Below are 19,581 nucleotides of genomic sequence, written 5' to 3' on the forward strand. Positions count from 1 at the left end.
AAACATAAGCATTATCTGTATACAACAGTTCAATTACTGAGGTTTGGGTAATCTTGATCTTTTGGTGTAATGGCAAGAAAAATTAAGACCAATGAAGCACCCTTCTTTAACACCAATCATCCATAGGACATATTAGTAGGTCTCAAATGGCAACACCTGCGAATTAATTTACCAATCTAAATGGATAATTAATTATTAGCAGGAAATTGATTCAATCTGTGGTTTTACCAATTGTCTGAAATTGATTAGCTCTGCGCTGATGAGCTACAATGTTGAGAACGATATTCTGCACTCTATGTATCTTCCTCTTTGCTCTATCGTATGTGAGTTTGATTTGATAGTATATCTGATCTGTTTGGAGAAAGCTTTTCACTGTACTTCGGTACACACGACAATAATAAATCTAAACCTACACCTAAATTATACGTATCAACATGATCTTGAATTTAAAGAAAAAATACGTGCCAGAAATCAGACAATACTGAAGTAAGAAGCCTAGAAATTCTTGCACATTGTGCTGATTTTTGCTATGTGTTATTTCCATACTGGGTTATAATGTTAATAATTTCTAGATAACATTTGATGTTCTAACAATTTGACTAGGCAGTTTTGCTGTGGTAACGTAATGCTTTTATACAAGTGCTAAGGACATTTTATGACATGCATAGTCTGAAAAGATTAATATGTATAGGTTTAATGTTACAGATGGGTATTTCCATCAGAAGTGTCAGAACAATCCAGTCCATTTATCCACTCTAATGAAGGGTCCTTATTTAAAACGTATCCATCAGGCCAGATTCTGCCGCAAGTAGAAAAATGACATCACTTACTGCTAAGCTCAAAAAAGCTGACAATGAAACCCATGCATGGTTATTATCAAGTGTTTTTTTTAATTAAAGTTTTAAACATTTTACAGATAACAAAATAATGATTAGAACATATGTTTGCCAGTAAGATAGAAACTAAAATATGATCAACAGACTTCATAATAATTGCTTCCTTTATTGCTCAACATCACTTGCATTTTGAAATATTTACCTGAGGATGATACAATCCACACATACAAAATTAGGTTTTTAGACCCAGATGTTGCAAAGTCACAATTATGGTTTAGATGCAATCAAAATCTCATTCTGAATTTATGGCACAAAAATGTGATATTGTTGGAGTATTTTATAGTGAGAATACATTCTGATACATACACTGATTTTGGAGAGTAACTTTGGAGAGGACTGCAGACCTATGTAGCTTGGCAGTAGTGAGGAATCACTGGCACCCATTTCTGTACTTCAGTTTTTAACTGTTCATTGATGTCTTCCAGAAAATACTGTCAACTTTGCACTATAATTATAGTGAGCATCAGCAGCTTTGTCATTATTACGACTGCAAAATTTACATCATCATAATTCCAGATGTTTACCACTGTGGTTTTATACATTTCATTTAGTGTTTTGATTGGACTTGATTGATTGAGAAAGTAGATGTTCCACGGCTCCATTTGCAGTCAATGGGACCACACAAATTAGCATGCTCAAGTGCCAGTTCACTCCAATTTCATGTATGTCGAATGTGCTTGTTGTTTCCTTTTAAATGGGAATCCACACAACTTATAACTTTATACCATTCTGCTTTCCATTTTCAAATCTTTTCTATTTACAGCGAACGTACTTTTAAAATGGGTATCTTCCCGTAGTTTTCCACAATTTCCTCTGGTCTAGAATTAATAATTAGTTTTACATCAAAGTCTGCCCTTGTTCTGAAGATACGCACAAAATACTGGAGTAACCCTGCGGGTCAGGCAGCATCTCTAGAGAAAAGGAGTAGGTGATGTTTTGCTCAAAATAAGAAAAGCTTTTCAAGGAGTAAATAATGATAAACTGAATCTAATATGGCAGAGAGATCAGGAACCCAAGTATTTCAATTTAAGAAAGGCTGAAAAAAATTGTATTGAGGTAAAGATCGAGGTAATTTAGCTAAGGCAAACTACAAATCTCTTTCCACCTTTCTGAACATGACTTTGCCATTTGAACATTACCAAAAATTGCTGCAAAAATAGATTTGGAATGTGTGAATTTGATTTTGTTTGCTCTGACTGAGGGTGAGGTGGTGAAATCTGGTACATTTCCATCAGGTATCAAACATGTGGACATCTTTAGTGGAGAGGGAGATCACTGACCCCACTATGCTTGTGCTGTATCTTAACGAAGAATAGATGTTCTTAGTCCTATACCTCTGTTTTTTATCTATAACATTGCAATTTTTTAATACTCTGGTACCTTTAAACTCCCTTTTAATATAGGTTATGGAATCATCTAAACCTTTTCAGGATTTGTTCCAGCTCTTGAGAAATATGAAAATTCTCATCTATCCTCAAAGTTTTGCCAATGATTTTAAACTGTGACCTGGCAGTTGACTTATTTGCAGGAGGAGAATACATTTCTACTATTTCCTCGTTCAGTTCTTTTTTAGTTTAGTTTATTGTCACTTGTACTGAGGTACAGTGAAAAAGCACTTTTGTTACAGGCTGTACAGTGAGTGGAAAGACTATACATGATTACAATCAAGTAATCCACAGTGTACAGATACAGAATAAGTGGAATAACGTTTAGTGCAAGATAAAGTTCAGTAAAGTCCGATTAAAGAGAGTCCAAGGGTCTCCAATGAAGTAGATGGTAGGTCAGGACCGCTGTAGTTAGGTATAGGATGGTTCAGTTGCCCTATAACAGCTGGAAAGAAACTGTCCCTGAATCTGGAGGTTTGCATTTTCACACTTCTGTACCTCTTGCCTGATGGGAGGGGGGAGAATAGGGAGTGTCCGGGGTGAGACTCATCCTTGATTATGCTGATGGCCTGAAAAATATTTCAGTGTGTGTGAAATATTTCAAAATTGAATTAAACTCGGACAAGTGCAAAGTGAAGAATTTTGAGAAGTTATACCAGGGCAGGACATATGCAATGAATGACAAGGCCTCAGGGAATATAGATATACAAAGGGACCAAGGAGTACATGATTATAGTTCCCTGAAAATAGAAACACAGATAGACAGGGTGATGAAAAGGGATATGACTTGCTTGTCTTTATTGTCTAAGACATTGAACACAAGAATCGGGATATCATGTTGCAGATGTAAACCTCTGTAAGGCTGCATTTGGGAATATTATGCGCAATACTGGTCGCCACATTAGGGAAAATATTTAATTTAGCAAGAAAGGGTAAAGAGAAGATTCACAAGGATTTTGCCTGGATTGGAGGGCTTGAGTTATAAGGATAGATTGGATGAATTGAATCTGTTTTCCTTGTGGAAAAATAATTTGAGACATGACATGATAGAAGAATGTAACATTATGAGAGGCGTAGATACAGTCAGTTTCCCATGATAGGAGTATCTAAAACTGAGAGGGCATGGGGTTAAGGTGTCAGGGAGGAGATTTAAAGGGAATCTGTAGTATAAATCTTTCATATGCCATGTAGTTGATATTTGGAGTGAGCTACCAGAGGAGGTGGAGGAGGCAGGACCGGTAAAAACATCTTAGAGGCATTTGCAAAAATAGTTGAATAAGGGATATGGAAATAATGCAGGCAAGTGGGATTAATATAGATGGACATGATAGTCAGCATTAATACAATGGCTGAAGGATAACCCTATAACAAAAGGGGAGCGAGAAGAATTATTTTATGAAGTGATTAAGAATGCTTTGCCTGAAAGGATTCAGGAAGCTTGTAATTTTGAAAATACTGAAAGTGAAGAAAATTGGGCAACTGTGATGTAAGAGCAAGGAGGCAGGACTAATTGGATATCACAGTTACTATATGCTAATAAGTTGCTATATTGCCTGATATGGTGGTGCACACATGAAGGATGATATGATAATGGAAACTGCATTAGGATCTGGCCAACAAAAATACAATGCATTCTGTCAGATGAAGCTGTTGTTCACTGGGCCAGTTCCCCCATTGATCTATCAACACATTGAGATCCGTTGCATCTTTCTTGCCAAGGAGAAGAAAAATAAAGGAACGAGCATTGTTTTTAGTTTTGTTTGAATTGTCAACTGCCAAAATTGACATGTTGTTAGCTTCCTTTCGTTGAAACTAGTATCTTAGCCAAAGCCATGTACATACATAGGATCACATAAAACCGTTTCCTTCCTCCTTCTGAAGGTACCAGTCAGATTTAACTCCATTGATGCCAAGTACCTATGGTACAATAAAGTGGCCATGTCCAATACAGTATTTACAGGCTGTGGGACCAATCACATAAATGGCCCAAGTAAGAAGTGAGAATATCACCTGAATCACAGCTAACAGCGTTTTAATTTAAAATAGCACAGACCAGAGATTAAAAGTAGAAATTGGTGGCTTAGTCCTAATTTATGATGCTTTACTAATTTAAGTAATCAAGGAGACTCATCAGCGGATTTACTGCTCTGTAATCTGCAAGGGTCTGTTTTTTACTTGTATAAAGTGGTTCAAAATAAAAATACTTTAAAAAATTTCTTCTGACGTTTTTGCATTCCCACTGTTAATAGGGGGCAGTTCAGCTGATTCTTTGCTGAGATGCTGGAGCATGGGGTAGTTATGGAATATGTGCAAATTGATGGGCAAAGAATTATTTTGGGACAGGTATTGTAAGCTAGTGGTTGAACATTTAACGGTCTGTAAATTTACAATTGCTCCCTTGATGCTAATAGTTGTTTAAGTTACATTTCTCTACTTTCCATGAAAGCACATGATAAAGACATTATTATTGGTTTATGGCAAAATCTTACTTTGATGGAAGAATACATACATTGTTCTATTGCACTGTAATCTGTAATTAAAGGAACATTATAATTAAAGCACTTTTGCGTGTTTCTTTGGGTAAACCAGCATTTGAAGTTCCTAGTGTCTCCAGTTATTTTTTGATGTTGGTTGTGTTATTATAATGGTGATGCAGCAGGAATGCTTACTTTGTGTTTCTGTATTACAGCGGTGTCGGACCTGGACAGGGAGAGTAAACTAACAGTCCATTTCCAAATTCCATGGCATCAGCAGAAAGATTTACTTCATCCGTCGACCAGGCCACCATGTATAGAGGAACTTCATCAATTTGCCATCCAGAAACTACAGTCCCTGCATAAAGGTAAACAAGAAAATGTACAAGTACTTATGGAATTTAAAGGAAGTGTAGCGTTCATTCAGTTAATTCATGTTATGCTCAGGATCTCTATTTTAACGTTAGGTGGCTGTGAAAATATGACTATCTGGATTTATCACATTGACAATTATGTGAGCTTGAAGGATCATATTTGGAATGATATTGAATTAATTGTTTCGGGGGGGGAGGGGGTGGGGGGTTAATTTTATATGGTTACGGTTTGACATGCACAGTAGCCCTTTCTGTGTTTTAAGGTCTCCAGATCAGACACCTGGGGAATTAACATTAGAACTACCAGATGTTGCAGGATGAAAGATGTTGCAGGTTCCAGATGTTGCAGGATTAAAGAAAAAGTAAGAGAAATTTGAGAGTCTAATACCTTTGGTGACATCTACAAATTTATATCCAGTTCCAGGGCTTGTTCTATTGGTTTGCTCTGAAACCAGTGCCCAACATTTTTGGAATCTTGTCTTGACATTTCTTTTGCTTCCTCAATGAAAGAACAGTCCTCGCCTGTTTTACCAGCACATTCAAGGCTTCAGCAGAGAAACAAAGGCTCTACTTACAACACAAATGCCTTCCAGTTTGCCTTCTCAGTCTTTACAATATTCGCAATCACTTAGACATAATGCAAACCTCCATTCCTACCCTTTAAGAGACTTTGGCTGCACTTAACAGTGTTACTAATGCTTGCTATGCTGTGATGCCCTCAATGGCGAACATCTGATATATAAGAGAAGTAAGGACAAGGTGTAAAGCTACGGTGTTCAGATATTGAGAAGGATTTTATGTGACTTTTATTGGCATGAGATCATGATAGAAAATGTATGTTTGTATTTGCCCATATGTGAACAGCAATTTAATGTTTAAGTAGTGTAAATTAATTTCTTAGTCTGTAAACCAATTTTAGGACTGATTTCCTGCTATCAGATTACCTTCCAATGCTCAGTATTTAAGAGATGTAAGACAATTCATCAATGCCTAGGTCAATATAAATAATGCTTAGTTCAATATAAACAGAATTTTATCAGGCGGTTTTCATCATTAATGCACTGCTGTAGGCAACCCATGAACAAAATATAGGAACAACTCCAAACTTAGTTATTACCAGTAGAGTTTCTTGGCATGAGCTATGAATTTGGAACATGAATTTGCCATACTATGTTCATGGCAAGTTCTTGGCAATATTAAGTGTTTCCCTTTTTAAGAACACTTTGTGGTGTATTTTTTTACACATTAAGTCATGAAATAGTTTTACCTCACTTGTACAACCAGCGATAGTCCCAAGAGAAGCATTCCTAATGTGTGTTCTGACCTTCAGTTAAGCTGATTTCTCTCCTGATAAAATGGTTTTGCTCCAACCGTATAGAGGGTCATTTTTACTTCTAATACCCACTGCCTCATGACTCCATGAGGTCAGATTCCTAATTTGTTCCAACTAATATTAAACTAAGTTGCAGTGTGACTGTGAATATTAAAGCTTTTAATCCCACGGGGATATGTTAATTTTGCTTCTCTCCTGACTTATTTATTCTGAAGAAAATTGGAGATATATAAACTAGACCACCAACTCAGTGCATGAATTTTACATCTTCAAACAAAATCAAAGGTCCTTCCCATCAGTCTGAATTGGATTTGTAACTAGTTTTTTTCACTGAAACTATTGAATCTGCCAGTCACCATTACTCTTAGCTGTACAGTGTGTTCTGACAGAAAGGAATCTTGCATAGAAAGCAGTTGGTTGTTATAAATCAAGTTGTAATGTCGGTAAACTTCACAGCTCTCACTGATATACATTTCGCATCATGCAGATTAACAAGTGCAAGGTCAAGTAAAACAGAAGCCCATCCCTATTGCCAGTTGACATTTTATCTGTCCCTCGGCCCTTTGATTTGGGCTAAAGCACTTTATCATTGCAGTTAATTCTGTTCGTGGTGGGATTTCCCTTAGTTCAGCAAAGTCTGGTCATATCTGGGAAACATATACAGCCAAAAACTAGATGTACTTCATATTCCATTACAGTGAGGTTGAGTCTGTAAAGTAGAAATGTTCTGTAATTATTTTGGAGATTTGAACATTTTCCTTAATACAGCATCACAGGCAAATTAGGTGATTTTTTACAGAGGGACACCATCACTTAACAGATAAACAATTGAAAGGGGAGAACAAAGGCGGCAGATAGCTTAACACCAATGATAATGTGTATCACGATCAACCATTTTTCATATTTCTAAAAAATTATGTGAATATTTGAATTATTGTATCCATTCATGCAAAATGGCAGCAGAGTAAAGATAAATTTCAAAATATGGGTGTGGATTACATGGCAGATGCAGTATAGAATATCTTCTTTACATCTGTTGTAAAGTCCAACTTCCAGGATCTCTTCTAAATATGTGTGCCATTGGATTCAGGGGCAGGTCATGGTTGTATTTAGCTGAGTTTGAAAATAATCTAAAAAGAGCATGTCGTTGAAAATTGCAAAATTTGTGATGAAGTAACTGATGATAATTTTAGTGAAAAGATGTCTTTTGATATCTATGTTCACCAACTGCATTTTCTACATTAACAACAATATGTAGTCCACATTCACACACATTGCAAAACATTCACACCATTTAAAGTCAACCATACCATGTTTTAAAAGTTATTAGACATTTAAAAAAAGGCTGTAACAAAGTAATAATACTAGGAAACAAAAGATAAATTAAACACCTTTAAATCAACAACTAAAATACAGCAGTTAACTTCATTAGTTAAAATATATGTAAATATGTTGAAGAAGGGTCTCGACCCGAAACGTCACCTATTCCTTCCCTGCAAAGAAGCTGCCTCACCCACTGAGTTTTTCCAGCATTTTTGTCTGCCTGTAAATTATCTTCCATCACTCCATGGGCGGCACAGTGGCACAGCGGTAGAGTTGCTGCCTTATAACACTTGCAGCGCCGGAGACCCAGGTTCGATCCTGACTATGGGTGCTGTCGGTGGGCCTGTCTTTTTATTGTTTTCTGTCTTGTTTCTATGTAGTTTTTATTGCTTTTTTGTCGGGGTGGGGGTGGGGGGGGGGGGACTTTAAGGTCTTTCCCCTGCACGGGAGACCCGACCTTTTCTTTGTCGGGTCTCCGTTGTCGTTGGGGCTGCAACGTGGAGCGGCCTCCATCAGGAATGACCTGGGGCTCCAGTCGCGGAGCTGCGGATCTACTCACCATCACGGAGCTGGCCGAGTCCGGAGCGGGTGTAGCTGTGGTGGAGCGCTGCTGTGACCCAACACCCGGAGATTCGGAAGCTCCTACCGCAGGTCTGTGGACAGTAATACCGGGAGCCCGCGGGTCCCTGGTGGGAGACCGCTTTTCGGGGCTTCCGCAACGGCGACTTCTCCCGCCCGAGTTGCGGGGTTGAAGATTACCTGGAGCGGGGCCTACATCACCGCCCCGCGCGGCTTGGAATGGCCGCGGGACTTTGTGAGCGCCCGCCGGGGCTCCAACACCAAGAGCCCGCCGGGGCTCCAACACCAAGACCTGGTGCGTGGCCTTGAATCACCCGGCGTGGCTTTAATGGCTGCGGGACATTTAACATCGCCCGCCGGGGGCTTTGACTCTGTCTTTGACTCTGACATGGGGGGGAGAGGGGAGTGCAGGGGAGAGATATGGTTTTTTTTTGCCTTACTTCACAGCGAGGAGAAGATGCGCTTGTGAAGGATGTTTGTGTAAATTGTGTTGGGCCTTGGATCTTTTTTGTTTTGTATGTATGGCTGCAGAAACGGCATTTCGTTTGGACCTCAACGGGGTCCAAATGACAAATAAATGTATTGTATGTATTGTATGTATGTCTGTATGGAGCCTGCACATTCTCCCCATGAACGCGTGTGTCTTCTCAGAGATCTTCGGTTTCCTCCCACACTAAAGACGTACAGATTTATAGGTAAATTAACTTGGTAAAATTGTAAATTGTCCCTAGTGTGTGTAGAATGGTGTTAGTGTAGGGATCGCTGGTTGGTGTGAACTGAAGGGCCTGTTTCTGCGCTGTATCTCTAAAAAAAAAGATGCTGCCTGAGCCACTCTCCATTGTATGAATAGAATTACTGAACATGCTCTAACCTTGTGTAGGTTTATTGCCCAAATTTCCAGTCTAACTGTTGATAAAGCACAGGAAAATAGCACTTCACAACTGGACAGAATGCAATGGACTGCATAGGTGATTTAACATCAGAGGACACTTGGAATGAAACTGATAAAGGCCTCTTAGGAGATTTGGAACTTCTACATTGATGTAAAGGGGCTTCTTGTTATCCGTCTGACAAAAAAAGTTATGCATTGCTGCTCTGCTTGAATCTTACATTATTGGTGGTTACATCATATTCCTTGGATCTTTCCTGGTCATATTTATCGGGTGTGAAAGGCAGCACACCACTTTTTGCTGATTAATTGCTGATTGTAATGCAGTGCTATGGTTGCAAAATATAGTTATTTCAAGGTCAACTGAGACTGGTTGCTTCGGATAGACCACTATCTCGCACAGAAAATTGAATGGAATTTTTGTCCCTTTTTAAGCTGTGGCCATCTCTCTGAATCCGGGTAGAAACTGTTTTGTGCTGTTGGACAGCATGATCGGGAGGTGGGAAAAAGCACATGTGTGAAATAACGGGGATGCGACATGCTGGGAGTGGCTGACAGAAGGCAATGGGCAACAGTGACTGGCAAAAGCAGCAGAACTGACCCAGATATTAACCAACTGGAAGCCTATGGGAGAGGGAAGGGTAAGTTGGCATGGGAGGAGGGGATGTATTCATTCATCCAAATACTACAGAGAAGTCAATGGAAATAGCAATCAGAAGAGATGAGAACAGTACATTGCTGTTTATTTTACAACACCTTCTATTATTATTCCATTAAACTTAGAATTCAATTATCCCTTTCTACCCCAATGCTCAGCTTTCAACCAAGGTGTAGATTAATATATTATCTAAAGAATACCCTGTCTGAAGAAGGGTCTTGGCCCGAAACATCACCCATTCCTTCTCTCCATAGATGCTGCCTGTCACCCTGTGTTACTCCAGCTTTTTGTGTCTATCTTCAGTTTAAACCAGCATCTGCAGTTCCTTCCTACACATAAGTGGGCGGCGCGACTTTCGTCAGCAGCGGCCTCTGCAGTCCGTCTGCGTTTTTATTATTTTATGTCTATGTTTTTATGTAGTTTTTGTTATTTTTTGTTGGGGTATGTGTGTGGGGGGGGGGTGGGGGTGGTGTGGGGGGGAGGGGGTAACTTTTAAATCTCTCCCTGCACGGGAGACCCGACCTTTTCTTTGTCGGGTCTCCGTTGTCGTTGGGGCTGCAACGAGGAGCGGCCTCCAACAGGAAGACCGGGGGCTCTGGTGCCGACTACTCACCTCACCGTCGCGGAGCTGGCCGAGTCCAGTGCGGGTGGAGCTGTGGTGGACGCTGCTGTGGCCCGACCTCCGGAGATTCGGTGGCTGCAACTGCGGGTCTGGCGGACGGCGGCACCGGGAGCCCGCGGTTCCCTGGAGGGAGACAGCTTTTCGGGGCTTCCGCAACGGTGACTTCTCCCGCCCGAGTTGCGGGGTTGAAGAGCTCCTGGAGCGGGGCCTTACAGCAACGCCCCGCACGGCTTGGAATGGCCGCGGGACTCTGCGAGCGCACGCCGGGGGCTCTAACATCTAGAACCCGGTGTGCGACCTTGCATCACCCGGCGTGGCTTTAATGGCCGCGGGACAATTCGCCATCGCCCACCGGGGGCTTTGACTTTGACTCTGACATCGGGGGGGAGAGTGCAGTGGAGAGATAAGTTTTTTTGGCCTACCATCACAGCAATGTGATGGATGTTTATGTAAATTATGTTGTGTCTTGGGTCTATTTGTTTGTAATGTATGGCTGCAGAAACGACATTTCGTTTGGACCTCAAGGGGTCCAAATGACAATAAATTGAATTGTATTGTATTGTATTGTATAATATGTTATCAGCTCTTTATTATTTTGCTTGTACTATTGCACAAATTGGCTGCTGCATTTCTAACATTGCAGCAGAGATTACATTTCCAAAGCACCCAATCTCCATACACTCCCCTATCAAGTACACAGTAAAATACAGAGGCTATAAAGGTCTATAAGTGCCTGAGCCTTCTTCTTGCATATGGCGTGCACAGCCTAAAGTTGTAGGACAACTTGTTCTATTTGATCTTATTTGATTGTGCACGCCGGGGTTGATTGCATTCATCGAAACAGGGCGGATGGACCACGTGAAGGTTGCAATCTTGCACCCCATTGCCTGTGCCCAATCTCAGTCAGAAAGTTGGGCTAAGGGGCCACCTGGTGGTCAAACTGTGAAATCACTCAATTGCGTAGTGATACAAGCAGTGCGAATGTAGAAACGTGTATTTATTGATCCATTTTATACTCAATTTCTGTGGAAAGAGAAAAAACTACTTTTCATCAGATCAAACATTTCTATGCATGTTTAGTAACTTTTTAACAAAACTATTCTGCTATGGATTTGTGGATTGGTACCGATGTTTTTAACTGTCACTAGACTAAGTGGGACCCGTTGGGTCCCAGTCACACGGGAGGCCTGGTCCCCCAACGCAACCCGTTCCCCAGCGTAATATTCCACCACTCACCCATTCCCTCAACGCAACCCGTTCTCCCAACGCAATAAAACCAAATTTTATGTCGGATTTTCGGCGACCTGCTACAACTATGACAGACGCCGGCAGTCGCCTAAAAATAGCCTCAATGGGACAGGCACTTTCAGAGTGTCTGAAGAAGGGTCTCGGCCCGAAACGTCACCCATTCCTTCTCTCCAGAGATGCTGCCTGTCCTGCTGAGTTACTCCAACATTTTGTGTCTATCTTAAGAACATCCTATCCTGTCCATGTACCTGTTCAAATTTATTTTAAATGTTGTAATAGTACCTGCAACAACTACCTCCTTGGGCAGCTTGTTCCATACACCTACTACCCTTTGTGTAAAAAATGTTTCATAGGAATCCCTCGGGTTCCTCAACTCCGTCAGGTTGGATGGGGAGCGTCGATGCACAGCTATTTTCAGGTCCCTCCAGAGATGTTCGATTGGGTCAAGTCCAGGCTCTGGCTGGGCCACTCAAGGACATTCACAGACTTGTCATGAAGCCACTCCTGCATTGTCCTGGTTGAGTGCTTAGGGTCGTTATCCTGTTGGAAGGTAAACCTCAGCCCCAGTCTGAGGTCCAGAACGCTCTGGAGCAGGTTTTCATCAAGGATCTCTCTGTACTTTCCTCTGCTCATCTTTCCCTCGATCCTGACTAGTCTCCCAGTTCCTGCTGCTGAAAAACATCCCCACAGCATGATGCTGCCACCACCATGCTTCACCGTAGGTATGGTATTGGCCAGGTGATCAGCGGAGCCTGGTTTTCTCCAGACGTGACAATTGGCATTCAGGCCTAAGTGTTCAATCTTGGTTTCCATCGGAGAATCTTGTTTCTCATAGTCTGAGAGTCCTTTAGGTGCCTTTTGGCAAACTCCAAGCAGGCTGTCATGTGCCTTTTACTGAGGAGTGGCTTCTGTCTGGCCACTCTACCAGGGCCTGCTTGGTCACTCTACCAGGGCCTGCTGATATAATTGTCCTTCTGGAAGGTTCTCCTATCTCCACGGAGGAACTCTGGAGCTCTGTCAGAGTGACCATCGGGTTCTTGGTCACCTCCCTGACCAAGGCTCTTCTCCCCTGATTGCTCAGTTTGGCTGGGCGGCCAGCTCTATGAAGAATCCTGGTGGTTCCAAAGTTCTTCCATTTAAGAATGACGGAGGCCACTGTGCTCTTCGGGACCTGCAAAGCTGCAGAAATTGTTTTATAGCCTTCCCCAGATCTGTGTCTCGACACAACCCTGTACTGTAGATCTTGACTTTGTGTGGTAATGTAAAATAGAATCTACCAAGTTGCCAGCCTATATCTTCTTTGGTGTATACAGTGTAAAAATGCAACAGCCAAGTTGCACACAAGAAACAATCGTGTGCTGATAAAGAAATTGCATTTCTCTTAAATTTAGTTGTTTGAATTGATATCCAGTGAGCTGCAAGTTGCCTTTCACAGAATACAACCTTTGGATCCTATACCTCCACCGAACAGGACAGACAGAACCTCAGTCGCATTCTCTTTGCTCTGTTAACCTTGATTCGGCTCTCCAGCCTGCGGACTGAGTCTTTAATCAGTAGCCTCTGAACTTGGGCAAGAGTGTAGCCAACTGAGCAGAAACTGCCAGCACTCAAGGTTCACCTGGATGGGCTGTGGAACAGGATGGCTAAATGGCTAGATCAATGTTCTCATGTGGAAAATTAACAATGACCTGGACTAGTCAGCCATGTGGTCTTCTCCCTGTTGTTACATTGGTGCATTTACAGTTATGCCTCATATATTAGTTAATGTTTGAAAACAACAGAGTGTTCCTGAATGTAATTAGACCTGTTTTTTTTATAAAAGAAACTGTGACTGAACCCAATTTCCAAAGGTACGCCAAATGATAACTTAATTTAAAAAAATGTACTTTGATTTTGTTAGTCGAGCAATCTGCATAATACTGGAGACAGCAGCAGGTTAGGGAATGACAAACGATGGAAATGAAGTTAACATTTCAGTTCATGAACATTTGTCAGAGATATTTTATTTATCTTATAAAGTGTTATTCAGCTTTTGTTTAAGGTTGATGGGAGGCTTCTGAGCTTGGGATAGATTTACACACAAGAGGGATCTTCTGCCACCTAGTGGGCATAATGATTTACTCCATCCTGGGAAGGGTGCATTGCCATCAATTATTTCTTGTCCCTTGCAGCTTGTTTCCAATCTCAAAGAAACACACAGCAAAAAAATAGAAACATCTGCCCTTAATCAAAAAGGCATGATAATTTATTGAATTCCATGAGCCCACCCTTGTGCTCAAAATAACGGGTAGACTCTTTGCCTGAGGAACACATGAGTTAGCGTTAGCGTGATGATAGATGCGGTTAAAATGTGAACATATCAGAGAGCTGTTGCCTTCTGTAATGAATTCAAGCACAAAAGACTACTTGCAGCCCTCTCAATTGCGGAGAGCTGCCTTTTAAAATGCTATTTGCTGAGTGGGTGTGATACAACATATTTTTAAAATTAATATCACATCCATGGATTCCCGCACTTCTTGAAATTTGCCAAGCAGTGCAAGGTGGAAACACGACAATAATTAGGCAGGCTCATTAAATGTGGCAATATTGCAGAGGTCCTCACAGCTGCTGGTGGGAAATGATTTATTCATGGTATTTTGATGACCTACTTTTTAGACTTTGATGTTTTCTATGAATCTTGTCAGTTTGGGTAAACAGGACAGGATCTATTGCCAGCAACTGTCAACTGGGCAACACCCGGCTATTCAGGACCATTGGTGGAATCTACCCTGAAGATATCAGCAATCACTGGATGCAGGGTAAGACAGGATGGGAATTGCAGCAGAGTTTTGTATGAGCTGACTTCTATGGAAAGTTGATATTAAAACGCCCACTAAGGCAGTATAAGGAAATTGAAGATTGAAGGTACCAAGTCGTGGTTTTTGCAGTCAGCACATGGAGATTGATGATATTGAGGAATTAAAAGGATATAGGTCCAGAAATGTAGTCCACAGTCATCAGGATCAATCTGAAAGAATAACTAACGGGGTAAGAAGACGCAAGAGACTACAGATACCAAAATCTGAAGCAAAAATGGAGCTGCTGCCGGAACACAGCGGGTCAGGCAACACTTCTGGAGGCAAAGAGATGGTTGGCATTTCATGTTGAGAATCTGCATCAGGATCGAGATTGTGGAGGAAAGCTGACCAATATAAAAAAGTGAGAGGAAGGGGTGAGAGTGGGTTGGTAGTAAAATGGATGTTGGGCAGATGGAACCTGTTGGGGGAGGAGGAAGTTCTGAGCTAATTTTTTCCCCTTATGTTTCCACCTATCACTCACCAGCCTGTCTTAAAACTTCCCTTTAAATCTGTTTTTTTCTTTATTCACATTCCCTTCTCTGCAACTTAAAACATGCTGTTTTCTAACTTTATCTCACTAATATGAAAGGTAATTGACCTGAAACACTAACTTTTTTTGTCAATCCTCTCTGAATATTTCCAGCATTGTTGTGATTTAATTTCCAGCATTTGCAATGAATTGCAATGAATTGCTTCTTTTGATTAGTGAAATAGTAGATCGAAGTCCTGATGCCAACAAGGAGCCTAGTGTAGAGTGGAAAGAATAGAGGGCATATGATTATATTTAAAGTAGGTCTCCAGGGTGGTCAACAGTACAGTGCGAGAAGAAAATCCATGAGACACATGTGTGAAACTTTGAAAGGGTATGTGCAGAATATGTGGCAAAGTAATCCATGTGAGAATTCAGGGCTAATTTTTATACCAAGAGTGTGGTGAGAACATGGAACTTGCTACAGCAGCAGCCGAATGAAGCAAATGTAGACGCAAGGAACTGCAGGTGCTGGAATCATGAGTAACTCAAAGTGCTGGAGTAATTCAGCAGTTCAGGCAGCATCTTTAGAGTAACTGGTGCATTTAAGTCAACTGGGTGAAGGGCATGAAAAAGAAATAAATAGTAATGCTAATAAGTATTAAGGAAGGGTGGCAATGGGCTTGTGTAGAGTATAAACACAGGGTTGGGTTAGAGTGGAGTTTAGAGATGAGACTGATGGAAAGAATAGTGGAGACTGAGGTGCAGTTATTTGAAGAAGTCTAGAAGAAAGTAGATCATGCAACAAGAGGGTCGGCTATGAATATCAGTTAAAATAAGGGCAAGGAAAGAGTCAGGGGAACAGGCATGTTTGATAGAGAGAGGAGCAGGGAGGCCATCATGTGATGAAAGTGGAGTGAAATTCAGTCAAGCTAGGAATAATCTGAAGTGTGTTAAGCTTGATAGTGAAGAAAGGTTAAAGGGAAGGCCTGAGGACAAAGCATAAGAGCCACTGATGCAGAAGAAAGGTCCAAGATAAAGGGGTTTATGATTTGTGGAATAATGCATGGTCAGTCAGATCTTACTATTCCAGTGAAACCAGCTATGCATTATGTATGCAAAGCATGCACCTGAGGAGGCAAATCAAAGGTAACAACCAAATAAGAGTTATGATTGTTCAGGGGCAAAGTCATCTGAAATAGAGAGGAAAGTGATTAAAACTCGAGGCTAGAGTCATAGAGTGATACAGCGTGAAAACAGGCTATCCGGCCCAACTTGCCCTCACTGGCCAACATATCCCAGCTACACTAGTCCCACCTGCCCATGTTTGGCCCATATCCCTCGAAACCTGTCCTATCCATGTACTTATCTAACTGTTTCTTAAACATTGGGAGAGTCCCTGCCTCAACTACCTCCTCTGGCAGCTTGTTCTATATCCCCACCACCCTTTGTGTGAAAAAGTTACCCCTCATAGTCTTATTAAATCTTTTCCCCTTCACTTAAAACCTATGTCCACTAGTCCTCAATTCACCTAGAGGTGTAAGGCCAAAGATTGGGCCCTTTTCAATCTCACCCATAGCCTACAGAAAGCTGAACACAGTATGTCAGAGGCCTACCCATCAATTCATCTCTTTACACTGGAACAGTGGTTATCACAGAATATATTGCAACAAATTACAACTTCCTCATATAAATATTTTAAAAGTCACTGGTACTTTTTACTGGGAGCACTGTATCAGTCTCGTTGCAATCTAATGGTTAAATATATATTTAGACCTGATGAAGGACGTAAGGGCCTGTCCCACTTAAGGGCCTGTCCCACTTACCCGATTTTTTTGGCGACTCTTTGGGTGACGCCTGTATGGTCGTGAGTAGTCACCCAAAGAGTCGTACCTTTTTCTGGTCGCCGCTGGATTTTCAACACATTGAACATTTTCGGCGACCTGTGACAGGTGCCGGCAGTCGCCGATAAAATCGCATAAGTGGGACAGGCCCTTTAGTATAAATAATCAGGGCGATGTCTACAGAAGGAAAGTTTCTTTTCTGAATTGTGGAATTGGTGTTTACAGCCAAATTAATGAAAGCTAAAAATCAAGCTTCCCATTTGTGGAATGCATGAATTGTCTGGCTAATATCAGAAACTACTGCAGCTCCATTGTACTGCTGTGTTGGTGCAACCCGTGATGGCTTCATTCTAAGCTGTCACTGACTGAATCAATTCAGCATCATTTTGAAGTCCTATGCAAAGCAAATAGTCTCTCTGGGCAGCAGTGTTGCCCAATGTGCAGCTGGCAGTCTGTGGATTGGGCGCCTCAGCTCCATACTCTGCCATAGTGAAGTTTGTGCTCCTGAGAAGCCTGCTGAGAGCTGATACTGCAAGGCAGCATTCTACGGAGGAGAGCAGTCGGTGGAACAATGGGTCGTTATCGCAGACTGGGTGAAAGAGGTACCGTTGGCATTGAAACATACACCGAGGGGAAAGCTTTTGTCTTCAATTATGGATTAACAGAAGTGTGTGTGTGTGTGTGTGTGTGTGTGTGTGTGTGTGTGTGTGTGTGTGTGTGTGTGTGTGTGTGTGTGTGTGTGTGTGTGTGTGTGTGTGTGTGTGTGTGTGTGTGTGTGTGTGTGTGTGTGTGTGTGTGTGTGTGTGAGAGAAATGGGAACAGTTGTCTGTGAATTATGTTCTATCATCACTACTGAAAGTGTGAATTACCGCTCATGTGAATTTCGGGCAAAATACTTCTTCTCTCTGAGCAATTTAGCTTTTTGAGAGGTACTACTGCTACTCCTTGGACCTCGGATATGTGCAAATTAATGCTGTAAATTCTTCACTACTCTGCTGGGCTATGACCTAAGCTCTCCTAAGCTCCACACAATGGGGCTACATTTAAATAAGGCAGTAGTGTGCAAGAGTACTGTAACTTTTCCCCAAGATTGTTCATTCTGATCAGAGTTTTGTAGAATAGAAGTTTCATCACACCACCATATATGTTTGCCGTATGAAAGTTCGAAATTCATTTAAGTATTTATTTAGTCCACCGCCAGCATTCATGTTATTTGGATTTATGGCAGAGAAATTCTGGAATTTAAATCCTCGATTTGTGGATTTAAATCCTCTATTTGAATCACAGTTTAAGAATACTATTCTGATATCTGTTATTTGCATAAGTTTGGTACAGCTCATTTTTATTTTTTATGATTGTACATAACATATGTTAAAATAACTTGGCTGTTTTCATGGGATATCTGATGTTTAAATAAAGCTTAGAAGCAATAGACAATAGACAATAGGTGCAGGAGTAAGCCATTCGGCCCTTCGATGTGATCATGGCTGATCATCCACAATCAGTACCCCGTTCCTGCTTTCTCCCCATATCCCCTGACTCCGCTATCTTTAAGAGCTCTATCTAACTCTCTTGAAAGCATCTAGAGAACCGGCCCCCAAAGCCTTCTGAGGCAGAGAATTCCGCAGACTCACAACTCTCGGTGTTTTCCTCATCTCCGTTCTAAATTAGGTGGCGTTGTGGATAATGAAGTAGATTTTCAAAGTCTACAGATAGATTTAGGCCATTTGGAAGAGTGGGCTGAAAGATGGCAGATGGAGTTTAATGCTGATATGTGTGAGGTGCTACATCTTGGCAGGACAAATCAAAATAGGACATACATGGTAAATGGTAGCGAATTGAGGAATGCAGTTGAACAGAGGGATCTAGGAATAACTGTGCATAGTTCCCTGAAGGTGGAATCTCAGGGTAGGGTGGTAAAGAAAGCTTTTGGTGTGCTGGCCTTTATAAATCAGAGCATTGAGTATCGAAGTTGGGATGTAATGTTAAAATTGTACAAGGCATTGGTGAGGCCAATTCTGGAATATGGTGTGCAGTTTTGGTCGCCAAATTATAGGAAGGATGTCAACAAAATAGAGAGAGTACAGAGGAGATTTACTAGAATGTTGCCTGGGTTTCAGCAACTAAGTTACAGAGAAAGGTTGAACAAGTTAGGTCTTTATTCTTTGGAGCGCAGAAGGTTAAGGGGGGACTTGATAGAGGTCTTTAAAATGATGAGAGGGATAGACAGAGTTGACATGGATAAGCTTTATCCATTGAGAGTAGGGACGATTCAAACAAGAGGACATGATTTGAGAATTAAGGGATAGAAGTTTAGGGATAACATGAGGGGGAACTTCTTTACTCAGAGAATGGTAGCTGTGTGGAATGAGCTTCCAGTGGAAGTGGTGGAGGCAGGTTCGATTTTATCATTCAAAAATAAATTGGATAGGTATATGGACGGGAAAGGAATGGAGGGTTATGGTCTGAGTGAAGGTAGATGGGACTAGGTGAGAATAAGTGTTCAGCAATGACTAGAAGGGCCGAGGTGGCCTGTTTCCGTGCTGTAATTGTTATATGGTTATATGGTTAAATGGCTTACCCCTTATTCTTAAACTGTGGCTCCTGGTTCTGGATTTCCCCAACATCGGGAACATGTTTCCTGCCTCTA

At 41.3% G+C, this 19,581-nt stretch overlaps 1 protein-coding gene across 6 annotated transcripts in view; it reads left to right on the forward strand.

Annotated features, from left to right (window-relative positions):
* Positions 1-19,581, forward strand: part of nhs (NHS actin remodeling regulator) — a 350,753-nt gene that overhangs the window by 283,108 nt on the left and 48,064 nt on the right. For 5 of the 6 annotated variants that reach the window (XM_033032741.1, XM_033032736.1, XM_033032737.1 and 2 more), the window contains exon 2: positions 4,971-5,123. In XM_033032741.1, the coding sequence (XP_032888632.1) occupies positions 4,971-5,123 (153 nt within the window). Of the gene's footprint in view, positions 1-4,970; positions 5,124-17,471; positions 17,534-19,581 lie in introns of those variants that run through there. The other variant, XM_033032739.1, reaches the window with a different exon arrangement.

This window comes from Amblyraja radiata, chromosome 14 (assembly GCF_010909765.2).
Source record: "Amblyraja radiata isolate CabotCenter1 chromosome 14, sAmbRad1.1.pri, whole genome shotgun sequence".
Taxonomy (NCBI): domain Eukaryota; kingdom Metazoa; phylum Chordata; class Chondrichthyes; order Rajiformes; family Rajidae; genus Amblyraja; species Amblyraja radiata.